The sequence below is a fragment of the Larus michahellis genome, chromosome 6 (genome assembly GCF_964199755.1).
Source record: "Larus michahellis chromosome 6, bLarMic1.1, whole genome shotgun sequence".
Lineage (NCBI taxonomy): Eukaryota > Metazoa > Chordata > Aves > Charadriiformes > Laridae > Larus > Larus michahellis.
This window is the reverse complement of record NC_133901.1, coordinates 58,239,656-58,258,185: the sequence shown is the minus strand read 5'-3', so window position 1 is coordinate 58,258,185 and position 18,530 is coordinate 58,239,656. Positions and strand designations below refer to the sequence as shown.

Sequence of the window (18,530 nt, the reverse complement as noted above, 5' to 3'; positions counted from 1 at the left end):
ACACCCCCCCTCCACGCAGTCCCTTCCATGCCCGCACAGTTTGCACACCCATAAAGCCTTCCCCATGCAGCCCCTTCCTTCCCACTCGCACCCCCGACACGCACAGTCCCTCCACGCACACGCAACCCTGCACACACACACACACCGTGCACCCCCTCCCCCAGTACAGAGACACACACATCTCTTTGCTCATCCTTACCCCAAAAATACACCCCCCCACCTTGCACACATTTGCGCACATCAGCTGCAGTCACAGGACATTTCTCTCTCTCACACACACTGACATCCAGCTTGCGCGTTTTCCCCCTTCTTCAGGCACCCAACAACCCCAGACACATGTGGCCCCGCACCTCTCCCCACCCCACACTCAGTGTTTCACCCCAAAACACTGCCTACAGTCACCTCCAGGGATGGATCTCCCAGGGGTGCAGGGGGTCTCACCCGGTCTTGCCCAGCATCGTCACTGTCGGGGGGGTGTTGCAGGTGGGCAGGGGAGCCTGGGCACTGCACCATGCCTGCGCTGGCCCCACAGAACTCAAGGAGAAAAACATCCCCTGCATTGGTATTGTCAGACCTAGCACAGCGCAGGGTGGGCAACTGCCTTGTTCTGCCCAAAATTTCCCACAAAATCAGCCCCTTGTGCATTTTCCTTCTCTTTTTCCTGGTGCAAAAGGCAGGACGGATGTTTCTGAGTAATTTTCCTACATTTAGAAAAAAGTCTTGGGCCAAACCTGTGTTTAAGTGGAAGACTTTAGGAGCGCCACAGGAACGGGCAGGGTGGGTACTGGAGATGCTCAGCTGAAGGAAGCGAGGGTTTCCACGGGCAGCAAACGCTCACGGACTCAGCTCATTGGTTCAGCACATGCTCAGGCAAAAAACCCTCCGTGTGGAGCTGTGCGAACAGCTGATGTGCCACAGCATGAGTGAGGCAGCTCCCCGTATCCATCTCTCCGGGTTGCCTAAGGAAAACCAGGCAAAAGCAGAGCAGGCAGAATTAGATATTCCCGGTGCTCTAAGTTCAGACAATCCTCGCTTTTTTATATACAAAAAATTAAAGGGATTTGGGCACTGTCTCTTTCCCAGATGCTGTTCTTGCTCACCGGCGGCCACCCCTCCGGTGGGCGCAGGGTCGCGCCATGTGTTATCCCGCGCACTGTGTTCAACAGCGCTACATCCAGAACAGCCCGGGCTGCCTTAAACCGGGAGATTTATGGTGTCCCGTATGGGGTCAGAGGCAGCGGCGAGCTGACAGCCCCGCGTGCCCCCTGCCCTCGGCAAACAGGCTCAAGTGCCAGTCATGGCTGTAAAATCAAGCCAGTGCGGGATCACCCAGGGGTGGCCACACTTCGCCTGACAGCAGATGACAGACGATGCTCCTGCCAGCCATCCTCGGGCCCTCGGCCAAGGCCTCCACAGCCCCTCTCCTACCCCACCTTTGTGAAGAGACACGAGCGGGTTGGTGACAGCAGCTGGGGACAGGCAGCATCACGGCTGCCGGACTCGTCCCACCTCTGCTTCTGCCTTGGCTCATGGCCACGATCTGCTCCTTGCAGGAAAGCTTGGTGCCTGCACAGAGGCATTCGCCTCCTTCCCTCGGTGCTTTCCAGTCCACCACAGGGTCACCCATGCTTGCATCAAGAACAACGCCCCCCCACCCCCTTTTTGTTTTCTAAGTTAAAACCAAGCCTCTCTGGAAAGTCTTTCTTCTGTGCAAGGCAGCACAAGGGAAATCAGTCTTGCCCATCAGCTCCTTCGCAGGCCATCTGAGCTAAGTCCCCTGGTCCGCAGGGTGAGGGTCCCCTCCATCCCTAGGCACTGAGGCTAAATGACTTGTCTGCCTCTCCCGCGGAGCAAAGAAACCCCAGCCTGCTGCTCCTGAGACCAGCTGGGCCTCAGGCTAAGCTGCTGTGGAGCCGGTGGAAGAAATTCCCTCCCAGCAGAAAGACTTGAGGACCTGCTACGTCCTCAGTGCTCCGGGCAGCCGTCAGGCTGTGATCCCTGGAGGAGGCTACCAGCGTGGTCCCATCACATCCCATTCTGATGCACCACTGCTCCATTGCCCTGATCTGCAGAACTGGGACCACGTTTAGGCTGGGCAGGCACAGGAACGTGTCTCCCTCAGAGAATAGCTCATGTACTTTACGTTCTTCAGGGATGTTAAACGCTGCAGATGACGCAACAAACACCTGAGATGTGACCTGTGGCCCTTTCACCACTTTTCACCCAAAGCTGAGGGTGACCAGGTGCAGCCACAGGGCTGCAACACCCAGAAGCAGGAGCTGAGAGAGGAACCGGGACACAGATGGCTGACTCAGCCTGACTAGGGTCCAGGCTTGCTCCCAGGCATTCCCCACCTCCGCCTCCCCTTTGCACCCCACGTAGAGCCTCCCGGCAGCTGGGAGCTGTGGGGGCAGCTCCTGCAGCAGCCCAGGCTGCAGTCTGGCAGTGAGCAGACCGGGGCAGGATTTGAGGAGATGGAAGGGGCAGCAGGCGAGGGACTGTGAGACCCTGGGAGGGCACTGCCTGTGCCACTGTACAGCAGAGATTGGAGAGAGCGCGGGGGGTGCTGTGGGGCGTCTCTTCCCACTTCCCCTGTGATCCTCAGCTCTGCGTCCCCCCCACCCCAGGGCCACCCCAGCATCATCCCTGCTCTCTCCCAGCATGTCCCTTTCCACATCTGCAGGACACATCCAGGTCCCAGCTCCAGCTTCCAGCCTGCTTCTTCTAGGGCATCATCCCTGCCTGGCATTCTAGGGCATCATCTGACCTGCCAGTCCAGGTCAGAAGTGGTCCGATGACACCCCTCTCCTTCTGCCAGGGCAAGGGATGGCAGAGCAAGCCCCCGCTCCCCAAAACTGGTCAAAGCCAGCAAGGTGTTACCAGCTCCTCACTGATCGTCAACCTAAAACCTCCCCACTTAGCATCGCTTATTTCAGAAAGGCAGAGCCAAAAAACCAGCATCAACCACAGCTTTAGGGACAACCAGTCCACACCAGGGCAAATGGAGGCAAGAGCTCTTAGAAAACTGGGAGTTCACATGACAAGAGGAGGCTGGGAGGATTTGAGGTGAGGGGTAGACAGCAAAACACCCGCAGGAGGTTTGGCTTGAACATCTCTTTGCCAGAGGGAACTGCCAGGCGGAGAAGCGAGCAGGACATCGCTTTCACCCGCAGAGAAGGGCCAAGAGGCACAGTGCCCTGCTCCTGCGAGGCCAGGGACATAGACAGGACCACAGTGCTAATCCCGACTGATGGAGGAGAGTAGCACCTGCAACAGCACACTGCAAGACGGAGCTGGCCGGAGGGTGAGGAGACCTCCTCTCTGCGGGCACAGAGGGCTACGAGAGCCATCAGAGCAGTAGCCTTTGAAAGGGGACAGACAGAGTAGGCGGTGGGGCAGCCAGCATGAGGCTGAGGGTTATCCAAAGGCTGGGGCACACAAAGAGGAGGACACCGGAGCGCGGGCAGCAGTGCGCTGTGCCAAGCATCCCCCTCCCCTCCAACACCATATGACGGAGAGCCGAAACACATGAAAACTGGGATCCTGTAACAGTTTACAGCTACGCCTGGAGGATGCTTGGCCATAAACCAGATTTTGCCACCCCAGAAGAAACATGTGGAGGCTTCCCAGCAGAGCCAGAGGGATGCTAGCCCGCTCCACTCTCACCCTTCCCAGCTCCGCAGCCCAGCACCCCCAGCCCTGCCCGCTGATCCTTCACGGAGGGACCGCAGCATTAATGGGGCGTTTCGGAGGTAACAGCAGCTCCTCCATGCCTGAGCAGTGCGGAGCAGCCTGGGGCGATCCCACCGCTCGCCATTAACCTGCCCCCCCCCGCCAAAGGGAAGGAACTTGGCCGAACCCCACAGGGATGTGTTACATGGGAATGACCTTGTCTTCGTTACCCACAGCACCAAGGCAGCCCCGGGGCAAACGAGGAGCGGGGAGGGGAGACACAGCCCGCTCACAATTAATTCTCCTCTCTATTGAATTACTAGCAGCAGGGTTGAGGCATGTTTCGTGGGTGGTGGGAACGCCAGGCCAGGAGACTAGCTCTGTGTTCTGGTCACAGTCCCCTGGAGCTGTGCCCACCCTTGTGCAGGACCAACCTGGGTGACGTGTCCCTGTTAGGTCCCTCCTCGACAATCTGCTCTCACGGCTTCATTCCAGGGAACTGGGCTCACTCCTCTGCCCTTTGGAGATGGCTTCATCACCTCCTGTCTCTCCCGCCCAGCATCTTTCTGGAAACATGGCCTTTGCTTCCATAATTTCAGGCTGTGCTCCTGGAAGTGCTGGTGTCAATACTGGATCCATCATCCTCCAGTGGCCACGTGCTCTCTCCCAGGCAGCGATGCTCCTGCGGATCAGAGGGGTCAAAGCTGGGCTCTGCTTTCCATGCATGCTGGGTGATTTGGAGAAGAGCTCACTGCCCACACCAGCACAGCAGGGGCAGCCTTGGGTGGCACAGCACAGGACAGCTTTGCTCCTGGTCCCCCGGAGTTCATCCAGGGCAGTCCATGGATGCAGGGAAGGATTTTCCGTTGGTGTTAAGCATCTCTCTCATGGTTATGTTTGGCTCTGCCAAGCCCAGCACATGGCAGGGGTTCAGAGGTGAGCCAGGAACACGGGTAAAGATCTGGCAGTGCCAAGTGAGGTCAGGAGCCTTGTGGAGGGCAGTGATGGGGAGACTCACCCCCAGGCCACATCCACCTGCAAGGAGAGACAACTGGAATGGCTCTGCAGCCATCCAGCTTGGGAAGGGGTCCACACAGAGTCCCACGGCTGGTTTTGAGCTGGGCAAGCCAGAAACACAGACTGAAGGCTCCTAGCTAGAGCTGTTGACATGGGAGCAGCTCAGGGAGAAGGTGGCATTCCCAGCCCTGTGTGATTTAAACCCGAGGTTGAGCATTTTTGTGCAAATCTGCTCCGCATCTAACAGCGTCCAACAAACAAGCAGCCCGACCAGGTGTGGCCATGACAGATGTGCATAGGGAAGGGGTGACACACATGGACATGTGGATGAGGATGTGCGCGCTCATGGCATTTATGGAGTTCCACTACATTCCTGACCCCATTGCACAGACCAAATAGCTTCTCCAATGCCTGGTGCCGACATGTTTCCCGCTGGCACCACTTCCCCAGCATCGGAGCCCCAGGCCAAGCAGCAGCACCCTCCCCGGGGTCTCCAGCCACACACCATCAGGCAGGGTTGGGAAGGGGGGTCAAAGTCAGGCTGGGTGGGAGGGGGCTCCACTGGCCACCCAGGAAGGTGGGAGCTGTCACTCAATGCTGGGGGTCACTGTCCTCTCTCTGGGAAGGGCTCAGAGGCGCCTTCATGGCCTTGAGGAGCTGAGAGAATGATGCAAAATGCTGGCCCTTTGCTGCCCAGGTCCAGCCTCGGCTCCCAGCCAGCCGGGCCAGGTGATTTGGTTTTGGTTTGGGTCCTCTTAGGAAGAGGACTCCTGCGCCCAGCCCGGGGAGGGGGGGTTAAGCCTAAAACTAACAGCAGTGGCCGGGGGGGGCCTGTCCATCGGCTGTAACTCTACCTTCGTTTGTTTGCTTATAGCATCCACCCAAAATGCCCGTGTGTGTCTCCGGGCCCCTGTGTCAGTGGCAGCTGAACTGCTGACCCCAGGAGTTTGCAAAACACCAGGGTTATGGCCCCTTTGACATCCCAGCCCAGCAGAGCCGCAGCTCGTCCTGACCCTGGCCCCGGGGAGCCAGCCCCTGGGGCACCCTACACGGCCTGGTGAGGGACGGGGGGACAGCGAAGGGAGGCCACAGGGCCAGCAAGAGCAAACCCCAAAGAAATGGTGAGGTGGCCACGTTCCCCATGGCACCTGCTGCTCACCCAGGGTGGCCGCAGCCCCTCAGCTTGCTGGCCAGCCCCATGGACCTGCCCCAAAGCCCCTGCTGCCCTTATCCAACCCAGTCCCTACAGCTCCCGTCAGTCCTACAGCCCCCACCCCACACTGGCACTGGGGCTGGCGCAGGAACTGTGCCCCTCTCCAGCTCCCCACCTCTGGTCTCTGAGCCACCCTGCACACCTCTGTGTTTTGGGAAGGTGGGAAGCATGTGGTCCCAGGCAAAGCCATGGTCAGAGACTGAAGACAGTCTGTAATTGGATTCTCCTGGGCACCGGCTGCGGTAGGGGACTTCACACCACCCTGGAGCGTGGCCATGGCATGCATGAGATGCCCAGGCTCCCATCATGGTGCAGACACCACCTCCAGGGCGTGCAGGGATGGGTCAGGGCTGCAGGGAGCCAGCCTGGGCACAGGAGCCAGCACCCAGGGAGTTCAGATGGGGTTTGAGAGGTCTCCAATGATTCTGCTCCCACTTTTTCCCCAGGAGCAAAATCCTGTCTCCCAGGGGTCCAGGCCCACCACTAGACCATGCTGCCCTCCCCCATGAGCTGAGCAGCAGGAGGTCTAGCAGGGCAGACCCGCCACAGACAAGATCCCTGTCTCCTGTTCTCTCTTCATCCCCTGCTCTGCCCGTCCGCAACAACCCTCCTATCCAGCCCCCAAAACCTTCTGTGCTGCCGCACGGGGTTTTCACCCCCCTGAGCCCATCGGGGGAGCAGGGGCTGGAGCCATGGAGGGGGTATGGGGTGTCGCCCAGCCCCTGTACGGAACTATCACCAGCAAAGACACCGCGGAGGCCAAATCCTGCCCCTCCAGCCTAGGGCTCTGCCACCACTGGGACTGGAGAGAGGGGACTGCAAGGGGACCTGCATCGAGATGCCTCGTTGGGAGGATCCCTCCAGCAGATCCTAAATCCCCTCAGGGCACAGCCCAACCACTCTGGGGAGACGTTATCCCCCCCAGCTGCCACCAGCCCTGGCAGGGATGCATGGCCAGCGGTGACAGTCCTGCCAGTGTCAGGGACAGCCCAGGCCAGAGCGATTAGATTCACGCCTTGGAAGGGTCGAAGGCCAGGACACCTGTGACCTCCGGGTGTCTCTGCCGCGGCTGTTGAGCTCAGAGCTGCTAACAGTGCCCTGATGCGAGGCGGGCTGCGGTGGGGACGCTGGAGGGGACGGTGCGGGACGGCTGCAACAGAGCCTCACCCCGGCTGTCTTGCAAGAGGCTCTACCACAGCCCAGCCACGTTCACTTTTAGCACCTGCTTTATGTGTTTGTGAGTTTAAACCCAACTTGTGTCACAGCCCCTGCTCCAGCATCACTCTGTGCTCCCCCTGCACCTTCTACTGTGCACCCGCTGCAGACCATAAAGCCACAGCTGTCGTAGAAACACCTTTGTGGAAACAACCCCCTCTTGTATTCTGGGCAGCGCTGTGGAGCTGGCGACATGCACACCCGCTGCCAGCAGACACACTGAGCAGCTATCGCAGCCTGCGAACACCCGGAGCAGGGCCTGACCATAAGCAACCTCCTGTGCCAGGATGTGCAGCCGGGAGCAGCCGTGGTAAATGAGCCACCGGCACCCGCTGCAGAGCCGAGAGCTGGAGGAGCCTCTTCTCCTCCCACAGAGCAGCCTGTGGGGTGAACACCCACACGTCCAGGCTCCCAGACAGCTCAGGGCACGCTGGGGAGCACCCAGCACATGACTGAGCACCAGCGAGCAGGAGATGACCCCAGACCTGAGTTTCGGCTTCTCCGGTATGCAGGGCTGTTCCCACATAGTGCACGAGTGGCATTTCCCTCTGCAAGGCGTGTTGGCAGGAAGAGGATGGGAATTACCAGCAGCCCAGCCCTTCCAGCCTGGTTATAATGTGTGCCTGGCTCAGCTCTGCCAGGGCCAGCCCTGCGCTTTAGGGTGCCAGCAGCTCCTTGAAGCAATAGCAGAGGTACCTGTGCCCACTGGCTGGCAGGACAGAACAGGGATAGCACAGTCAGCTAACACTGCAGAGGACAGGACACTCATCACACCCACCACCAGGGTGGTCCCGGCTGAGGGTGGCTCTGCTGGCCCTTTTCCTGGCACCTGCTGCCACTGAAGTGCCATGCACCTCTCTCTCGCAGAGCTGCTGCATCCTGGGATAACAGGCGATGCTGCATCTCAGGGGATGTCCCACTGACTTCCTCTGTAGACCGTGCAGCCAAGCCTCAGAGACAGGCAGCGTTACTTCAGTTCAGTGTGGGAACCAGCCCCGGAGAGCTAGCTCATGGAGCAGGGGACCAGCCCCACCTACAGCACGGTCACAGCTGCGCCTCAGCCATGGAGAGCTGAAACCCAGCAAGAAAACTGTTGGGGCAGGACCAGCTGGGGCATCACAAGGAAAACCACTACCTGGCCATGCTCAGCAGAGCAGCTCGTCATCCTGCTCCTCCATCCCTGAAAAAGCAACTCAATCCTGACCTCTGAAAACAGAGCATCCTCTGTGAGCTGCTGGCCCTGCCCAGCCACCCGGCTGGAAGCGGGCAACCAAGGCCCAGCCCAGAGGGGCTGCACCTAGACCAGGCCCTGCAGCAAGCAGCCCAAGCTTCTTACCTGGCGCAGAAGGCCAATTCGGGAGGACTATGGAGAGTATGGTAGCATGGGTGCATGGCCATGGGGCTCATGCATGGTGATCTCCACACCAAGCCATGCTATGGCTACTTTTCTCTGCTGCATGGCTCAGCCAGGGCCAGGGTGCCCTGCTGCTGCCAGAACAGGGAGGGATCCATCCCCAGCGATACCAGCGACACCACCTCCTGAAACACAGCAGAGGGGAGGGATGCTCAGGGCCAACCACCTGCCAGAGCAACCCCAGGGCCATCACCTGGGCTGGCGCATCCTTTCGCTCCCTCCACCACCCCAAGGGAGAGCGACGGACTCCACACCCTGACATGCATCTCCAGCATGGGGACCCCACATACACACATAGACACACAACAACTGAATTTTTCCCCACACCCTACTCAAAACAAGGCAGCCCTCACACCAGGAGCCCCACACGCTTCACTCCCCGTGCACAGAGATCCTCCTGCCCCCTGCCACCCCTGAGCACCCCCCAGCCCAGCCATGCCCGAGCTCACCTGCTCTTAGACAGTCCTGTTTGTTTGCCCAAGGTATTTGCAGCCGGGGGCACCTGCTTTGATACCATCAGCTCCGCGAAGGAAGCTGCTCACCTAGCGTGACCCCTGTAATCCCATCCTTCCCCATTAAGCGCTGTGTGTGAGCGCATCCCCCCTCCCAGCCTCCTGCCATCTCAGCATTTATCTCCCTCTCCCCAAGCTGAGCACATCAAGGCTGTGACATCGCTGGGGAGGGGGGAGCAAACCTCCTCAAGTCACTTAGAAAGGGGCCTGGCAGTGCCAACACCCCCTAGCCCCTCCATTGCCCCCTCTGAGACTGGGGTGTTCCCTCTCCCCCTGGCATTGCCCTGCAGCAGCACTGGGGACCAGGCAGCACTCATGGCAAGGCTTTGGGATGGGTTGGTCCCGCAGTGGGGTGGACAAGCTTGGTCTCCTCAAGCCTCCTGCCACCAGCACCATGTCCCCCATGGTGCCGCATTTGCCCCCTGGCAGGACTGTCCCTCCTGCCACAGCCCCTTGTCCCACAGCTACCCAGAAAACCCTAAGGAAACCAGCACCCTGCCCTGGGCTCTGAGCCCGCCGCCTCCCCCAGACCAACCTTCCAGGAGCATCTTGTTAAAAATGATCTACTGGCTCTTATCTCCCCTAAGCCACGCTTCTCCTCCGCAGAGAGCAAGCAGGACCGAGGGCCGGCAGATAAATTAGCCCTGAACCCCTCCGTGTGCGCACAGCCAGGGACATCTATGAGGTCGCGTGTGTGCCAGCCCTAGCAGGGGCTGGGCGCCATCCTGGCACTGGCGCAGCTTTAGCTCCGTTCATCTCATAGCTCCGCTCCTGCACCATCAGCACAAGGCACTGGTACCCTGTGCCCCACCAGTACCTCTCAAACACACATCCAGCCCTTGGGGAGGATGCTCCCGCCTCTCTTCACTCAGGAAGGCTGATGAATCGCCCGTCCCGCTTCCTACAGACTTTCCCAGGGCAATGAGATTTGCTAGGGGTTCTCACGGGGTATGGGCACAGACCGCCAGCCCCGGGCACCCTATTGCCCCCGGGATGGCGGGGAGGAACGGTGCTTCCCTGGGGGACATGACGCCGCCCAGCCAGCACCCACCCTCCCCGCAGGGCCAGACCCAAACACGCCTCTCCTCCCAGGGACACGGAGCAGGGTGCTGGATGCCCTTGGCATCCCAGGGGCTGCCCAGACCCGGAGAGGGTGGCCACGCAGCGGCGCGAGGGACTGGCAGGGACGGGAGGCGAGCAGAGAAGCCAGGAGCGGGCGGGACGCCGGTACCCGCTCGGGCGGCAGCGGGGCCGCAGAGCCACCGCGCTGCCCGCCTGCCACCTAGCGGCCCCCGCGCGGCGACCCGCCAGCCCCGACACCGGCCCCGAAGCCCGTCCACCGCCAGGTACCTGCATCTGATCTCGTATCCCTGGTCGATGCCTCTCCCAGCCCCCCGGCATCCTCCCCACACACCAGCCGAGGGGGTGCATCCCCCCCCGGCGGGCTCTGCTCTGTCCTCCGGTGCCTCCCGGGCAGGAACAGTCCCCTGGGACACAGCCCCGTGCCATGGGGTTGGATGCCAATGGTCCTTTCCCCTTTGCTGCAAGGGGGCATCAAAGCCTCCCTCCATGCTAGTCAAGGGCTGTTTGGGGCCAGAAGGAAACAGCGAGGACATGGGATGCAGAGAGGAGCTGCACAGGCCTTGGGGCAGAGAAACAGCCCCACTAACAACCTAGGATGGAGCCTGAGCTGAGGATCCACCCTGGAGGATCTCCTACCGGAGTCCATGCAACCGAGAAACTCGCTGATCCAGAAGACCAACAGGGCAGAACAGTTCGTGGTGGTTCTCAAGGACGACTGCCAGCGTCACAAACAAGGAGGGCTGGGACAGGCATCAACCTCGGATGCAAGATCAGATGCAGGGAAACCACCACGTTTAAGGACAGGATCAGCCCCCAAGGGTAAGAAGCACCACCTGACTGAAGCACAGAAAGGATCAAACCCTCTCCAGGTACCCAGACACAGGATGGGGGGGACACGGACTTGACTCTCCAGCAAAGGCCAGAGCTCAAACCTCCTCCACACCCTGCAGGTGCTGGTGTTCCACCCCTCCACAGGACGCTGCTGGTCTGAGAGCGGGACACAAGCGAGGACCTTGCTGTGACAGTGCCCAGCACCAAGGCCAATGTGTCCAAAATCAGGAGGGTGCTGCTAACGGCTGGGTTAGCTTTGGGAGCACACATGGAACTGGGTCCCTTGCCCGTACAGCTGCCTGTGACTCTGCCTCTTCCCTCGCTGGCCTGGATGCAGCACTGAGCTGGCTGATGGGGCACAAGTGTGCAGAGCCCACAAGGGAGAGAGAGGACCCCCCAGGCCCCTCCTGGGAGCAGCATCGCCAAGGGAAGCAAATGTCAGGGACTGGACACGGAGGAGCATCTCCCACTGCAGTGCACGTACGAGGAACCTGTCAGCCAGCAGTGACCCCCCCTCCAGACCTGATGCCTGAGAGACCTTTATTCAGAGTGTAAAAACAATTCTTTACAAAGCAGATTGACCTAGAACCTCCCCCCAAACCTCAAATAGGCTGTGAGCTCCCACCCCACCATAACCCCAGTTGAGGACGCAGCCTGGGCCCGTTTCAAACTTCTAAGTGTATAAAAACCATCTGTCCTGGTTTGGGCTGGCTTGGTTAACTTTCTTACTAGCAGCTGGTATAGTGCTATGTTTTGGATTTAGGATGAGAATAATATTGATAACACACTAGTATTTTAGTTATTGCTGAGCAGTCAAAAGACTTTTCAAGCTTCTCATACTGGCCTGCCAACAAGAAGGCGGGGGGCACCCAAGAAGCTGGGAGGGGACACAGCCGGGACAGCCGACCCCAAGTGACCAAAGGGATATCGCATACCATGTGGTGTCACGCTCAGTATATAAAGCTGGGGGAAGAAGGAAGGGAGAGATGTTTGGAGTTACAGCATTTTGTCTTCCCAAGTAACCGTTACGCATGGTGGAGCCCTGCTTTCCTGGTGATGGCTGAACACCTGCCTGCCCATGGGAAGCAGCAAATGAATTCCTTCTTCTGCTTTGCTTGCATAACATGGCTTTTACTTTACCTATTAAACTATCTTTATCTCAACCCTCAAGTTTTCTCACTTTTACTCTTCAGATTCTCTTCCCCATCCCACCCGGAGGCAGTGAGCAAGTGGCTGCGTGGTGCTTAGATGCCAGCTAGGGTTAAACCATGGCACCATCAAATTGTGGGGAAAGAAAAGCAAATGTACTCGAATGAGTGAAACTGCCTGTCCCACCACTGGCTCTACAGCCATCTGCTGGGGAAGGGGCCAGGAGTGGGTGTTTCAGAGCTAGGGAGAGGGGGGTGCACAGAGCAGAGGTCCAGGAGAGCAAAAAGGCACAGGGCAAGGATCACCCCCTCCCATCCCCGACTCCCGGCACAGGGATGGGGGAGAGGGGATACACCAGCAGCATCCATCCAGTTTTGGGATCAACCTCCCCAGGCTGTGGGAAAGAAGACACCCCGGTGCTGGGAGCAGTCCCTGCTCCCCAAAAAGTCACAACAGAAGGAAAAAAAAAAAAAAAAAAAAAGCAGCAAATGTTGAGGTCCTGGCAAGAGGTGTCCGAGGTAAAAGCCGTCCAGGGAGAGAAGTCCCAGTGAGTACCTGGAGGAAGAACCAGACTGAGATCAACAGCCTCCTGCAGCAGGGCAGCTTCCAGCCACGCTTGCCACGCCGGCGTCACAGCCACCCGATCCCTTCCTCCGAGGCTGCCTGGCCCCTCACCTTGCCTGGAGATAAGTTACCACTTCCTCCTCTACTTCTTGGCTGGCATGATAGGAGCAAGCTCCTTCTCCTCCTCCTCGTCCTCCTCAGACAAGTCATCATCATCCTCCTCAAAGGAAGCATCTTCCCTGTGCACTGGGACACACAAATAACTCCGTTACTCACCAACGTTTCTCTCTGCAAATACAACTGGCCCCCAAGACACCCCAAGAGCAAAGCAGCCCACGGAGTGCTGGAGCAGTCCTAACAAGCAGCTTGTGGGCAACAAGCTGTATCGCAGTTGGAGGGATGTCCCAGAAGGGGCTGGCGACAGCGAGCCATGAGAAAAGGGGACAGTGCGGGTCATCCATATCCCTTTTTCCCATGCACGGCTTTACGGCAGGGAAGTAATCCCTGCAAGGAGATGGCCCCTGGGGAACCAGCCCAAAGGAGGCACCAAGCACACGTGTGGAGCAGCACCATCTCCCAGGGGCTCTCCAGTCGGTGTTCACGCTGGGGGGAGCCTTTCCACACCCCTCGCTCCTCCCAAGCCTTTCCCCACACACAAGTCCTTACTGATCCGGTGCCAGCCAGCGAGGTGTACCGGGCCAGAGCCCGCTGCCAGGCGGAAGGTGACCGGGGGCTGCAGCTTGAAGTTGTCCAGACTCAGCTGCAAATAGAGATGGAGCTGAGTTAGGTGTGCCGGGTTTGGCTGGGGTAGGGTTAATTTTCTTTACAGTAGCCGGCATGGGGATATGTTTTGGATTGGTGCTGGGAACAGTGTTGATAATACAGGGATGTTTTTGTTATTGCCGAGCAGCGCTTGCACAGCATCATGGCCTTTTCTCCCCACATCACCCCACCAGTGGGCAGGCTGGGGGTGCACAAAAAGTTGGGAGGAGACACAGCCCGGACAGCTGACCCCAACTGAGCAAAGGGATATCCCAGACCATGTCGTGTCACGCTCAGCATATAAAGCTGAGGGAAGAAAGAAGGGAAGATGTTCGGAGTGATAGCATTTGTCTTCCCAAGTAACCGTTACGTGTGATGGAGCCCTGCTTTCCTGGAGATGGCTGAACACCTGCCTTCCCATGGGAAGCAGTGAATGAATTCCTTGTTTTGCTTTGCTTGAATGCGCGGCTTTTGCTTTACTTATTAAACTGCCTTTATCCCAACCCACGAGTTTTCTCACTTTTACTCTGATTCTTTCCCCCATCCCATCAGGGGTGGGTGAGCGAGCCACTGCACAGTGCTTAGTTGCTGGTTGGGGTTAAGCCACGACATAGGGGCAGAGGCAGAATGACCCGCAGTCCCCAGCACAGCACCTAGCCCAGCTAAACATGTCCTTCTGAGAGCATCTGCAGCCAGGCCAAGACTACCCAGGGCACTTCCCCGCGAGCTGCAGACCAACTCATGGTCAGGGTGCTAGCGGAAAGGTCTACAAACATCCAGAGACCTTCAGTTCCCTGCAGCCATTGCCACCTGAGTCTTCAAAACAACCTCTTACCAAGGGCTGGCATGACAACTTCAGATTCGCCACGGGCACAGCGATCTCCTGGTTCTCGTGGTTTCGCCCAACGACCTCCACCACGTTGCACTCATCCTTGGCACCGTCCGTGAGGCAGACCTGGGTGGGAGTGGAGATCATGAACTACTGCACTCCCAGGGGACACAGCAGGGACAGCTGGGGCTCTCCATGGGACAGGAGACCCACAGCAATGCTACCAGCCCAGCTGCTGTGCAAGGTGTGAGGATGCTGCTCCACAAAATAAGGAGAGCACAGAGCACCCCCCCAACCCGCCTTCCCCCACAGCAATTGCCCCCGACGGCATCCAGAGGGGCTCTGTGCCTTTCCCAGCTGGGACAGCTGATCCTCAGCCTCAAGAGATACCACCTGGACTGCATTTTCTGCTGATCTGATCCATGGTGGCAGGTCCTGTGCTCCCAGGACAGAAAGCATCCCCCAGGGAGAGCCAGGAATGAAGCCCTGCATCTACTTGGGCTTGGAGGCTGACAAGTCAGAGGCCCAGCTGGTGAGGGGGGGCCACATTCTTCTAGCAGGAGGCTTCAGCAAGGTCAAATATAAGGAAAAAAATACTTTCCTCCACCCCATGTCTGGAGTATTCCCCTGCTGAGAAGCCTCCTGACGCCACTGGCTTTGCTCAAGCACCTCCATAAACGTGACAGCGCTGTGCCCTGTCCTGAGAACAGCCAGTGCTGAGACCTCAACCAAGGTAGTCCCCTGGTCCAGCCTGGCCAGAAAAGGGGGAATGAGACTGGGAAGGAGGAACGAGGCTGTGGGACACCATGGGAGGGGACAAGCATAGTTAATTCTCATTTCTCTTACCACAGACAGGGCCAAAATATGGTCAGTGTCATCTTTCTCGTCCACCTGAAAGGTGTAGGACTTGGTACTGGCAGTCAGCTCACAGCCTGGAAAGAGGAGATGGGAAAAGCTGCAGCAGCCGTTACATGGCACCAAGCGCCATGAGCAAAGGGTTCCCAGGGCGAGTCCTGGCTGGACAGCCCCATGGCATCCCTAAAACACTTTATTTTCTCACGCTCAGGAGCAGCCTCAGGCCAGGGCACCCTGGGCTCCAGGATAAAGCATCCCTAAGAATTATGCACCTGGCTCAGCACCATACAGGGACAAAACTTGTTGTCCCCAAACCAAGCAGTGCCCAGGGGCACCCAAAACCCCTGAGCACAGACAGGGCAAGGCTCATCCCCTGCACAGGCGCACAGCCAGGGCACACTGCTCTGGACAACGGGAGAGGGAGGAGAGAGAGAGGCAGCTCTGCTCTCCCCAGTGTCCCCAAAACATTTGCTCTGGTGAGAGTCTGGAGGCAGAGACACGGAGCGTGAGACCTGAGCGATGAGGAACAGTCCAAGGGGAGGACGCTGGGCCAGGCTGCAAGGAGCCAGTCCCTCAAGGCAAGCCTCCAGACAGATTTTATTACATATTTCTCCAAACAGCTAAAAAAACCAAACCAAAACAAAACACAACAAAAAAACCCAAACAAACCAAAACCAAGAAGGGAGATGCAAAATTATGTCCTCAACGCTCGGGATCAGGACTCAGCCGAGCGTGGGGAGGAAGGAGAGGCAGAGTGTCCTGGGCGTGTTTGGTTGTTGCAGGATGATTCACCAATGTGAAGCAGATCGGGAAAACGCGGACCTGAGCCCCGCATACCAGACCCGGCGTTTGGCACGGAAAAGGAGGAAATGGGCCTCAGCAGACACAGCCCAGGGCAGGGGCTCTTCCCAGCCGCCCTCATGCAGTCAGCTCACCAGGGCAAGGACCGAAATCCAGGCGCATTAAAGGCCCGGGGGTGTGTGTGTGTGTGTGTGTGTGTGTGTGTGTCCTGCTGCTCCGCCCCCCCCCGCCCTGAGGTGCTTCGGGCCGGGAGCAGCCCGGGACGCGCCTGCCCACGCCTGGTCGCACACACGCTCGGGAGCAGCGCAGGGCCACGTGTCGCGGGGGTTTTAAACATCCCCCAGCCCAAAGATCCCCGGAGAGGGGGGACACGGCTATGCACCCGCCCCCGGCCGGAGGGCACCCACCCAATGCGCGGGGGATAAAACAGAGGAGCACCAGCGAAAACCAGCCCCCCCCCCCCCCCCCCAATTACTTCCAGCCCTCTGCACTCACAAGAACACCAAGACCCCACGCAGTTGTTCCCCCCCCGACCCCCAAACCGCCCCAGGACCCCCACTACGTGCCCGCTGCCTCCCAGTTGCGGCCATACACGTGTCCCTCCGCCCCGGTCCCCGCTCCCCGAACGCCAGGGCCTCGCCGGCCGCCCTCACCCCGTGCCCCGTCCCGGCCGTGTCTCTCTCCCCCAGTGCTCCCCCCCCAGCCCCGGCACGGCTAGTACCCACCCCCCAGGGCTCAGTAATGCCCTCCACGTGTCCCTCCGGACCCACGTGTCTCTCTTGCCCTCGCCCTCCGCGTGTCTCTGCCGCCCCCAGCTCTCTCTTTTGCACCCCCCCCGACTCCCCGTGTCCCTATTGCCCCCCCACCTGTCCGCCCCCCCTAGTCAATTCCCCACCCACGTGTCTTTCCTGCCTCCACGCCGTCCCCGCTACTTCCCAAACTCTCCCTATTCCCCGCGGTCTCTCTCCTACCCCCCAGTTTATCGCCCCCATGTGTCTCTCTGGTCTCTCTAACCGCCCCCCCGCCGCCACTTACCGAAGAGGACGCTGCCGGGGCAGCCGGGCCCGTGCGGTTCCATGAGGCGGCAGCGCGGCGCTGGCAGCGGGGCGGGCTGTGCCGGGCCGTACCGAGCCGCCCCGCTCCGCCCCCGCCCCTCCCGGCTCGGGGTGATGCATCGTCCGCATCCCGCGCGGGGAAACCCCGGCTGGCTGGGAGGCGGGGGGGGGGGGGGCTTTCTGGAAGGGCTCCGTGCGAGGAGAGAGAATAGTTGGTGAAATGCCATATTTATAGTATTTTATTTCCTTGCAATAAAAGGGGAAGGGTTATTAGCCCAGCGGGATCCTAATGGCTTTTCCTGGTAACCAGCCCCATCCGTCACAAGATTCTTCTGGGGGGTGGGCAGGAGGGGGAAAGGGTGGAAGGGGAGAGGGTCCTACATTGTGAGGATGAACAGACCAAAAGCCACACTGGAGGCAAAAGACAACACTGCATCCCTTAACTGGGGATCTCCTGCCCATCCTGGCCCACTCACAGCAGGACAATGCACTTACTGACCACACTGCCAGCTGTGGAAATGCCACACTGGAAAAATGGCCCTTACGCTGGTCATCCATGTATGGGACTTCTTATCCTGTCTCCAGGGCACCAGCATCCCCAGACAGCGGGGAGAAGATACAGGGGGCACCAACAGAAGCAGAAGGCCAAGGACATAAAGAGGGGTATCAGAGGGGTAGGATGGTGACAGGGACCGAGGCAGGGTGCACAGTGGGAGGGATCATCTCATCTCTATCTCTTTAAGTGTAGGGGAGGGTGAGGGCAGCATGATCTGACACGGGGGACTGCGGTACAGCAGCCTTTGAATGCAGAAGGCAATATCCTGCTTCAAAACCTATTGCAGGGAGCAGAGGGACAGACTAGCCTTTCAACGCAGAAAAGGCAGCAGCCCAGTCCGTGCTGCAGGGGTGGAGGGGGAAGCAGCTAAATTAAAACCAACCCCGCTAACGATGAGCTCACACCGCGTTCTCGGTAGGAAGCTGGCTCTGCTCCCACCGCAGAGGAGACCTCCACCAGGCGGCCATTCGCCCTGCTCCAGCTGGAGTCAGTTCAAGAAAAACACGAGTGAAGAGGTTTGAAAAGCCGATCCTGGTCCCAGAACGAGGCGGGCGCTCGCTCAGCGATGGTTACACAAGCGCACCCGTTTGCTTCTGCGGTAGCTGCTCTCCGCAGCCATCTGGCTGGCGGCAGCATGTTACATACGTGACCCATGTGCAGCCACCACCCTGGAGCGAGGGAGTCAAGAGCGCCTGCTTCTGCTTCATGCTCCCTTAAAGGAAAAGTTCAAGTCCAAACCAGCCCTCCAGGCAGAGATGTGTTTGACACAAGCAAGTCGTATCACCATTTCTGCCATAATTTCGTGACATAGGCTTCAAGAAAACAAAAGACGACTACATGCAACACATTATGATTTTGTGAAGAAAACCCACTGTTTTAACATGGCACACGTTTACTGGGTTAGGATAAAAGTTTTTAACTGCTCATTTCCCTGCTTAGTTTGCATGTTATCATGTTCTCCACGATATATACCTTTAGCACTGCATAACCAGTGCACTTCCA

General features: G+C 58.8%; 1 protein-coding gene across 1 annotated transcript; it reads right to left on the bottom strand.

Annotated features, from left to right (window-relative positions):
- Nucleotides 1–11,480: 11,480 nt before the first annotated feature.
- NPM3 (nucleophosmin/nucleoplasmin 3) lies at nt 11,481–17,232 on the bottom strand. The gene is given in 7 exon segments (XM_074590127.1): nt 11,481–12,661; nt 12,782–12,916; nt 13,337–13,430; nt 14,268–14,387; nt 15,108–15,193; nt 16,953–17,071; nt 17,073–17,232. Coding segments are annotated over 6 exon segments (552 nt in total). The 5' UTR covers nt 17,102–17,232; the 3' UTR covers nt 11,481–12,661; nt 12,782–12,812.
- Between the last annotated feature and the right edge of the window lie 1,298 nt (nt 17,233–18,530).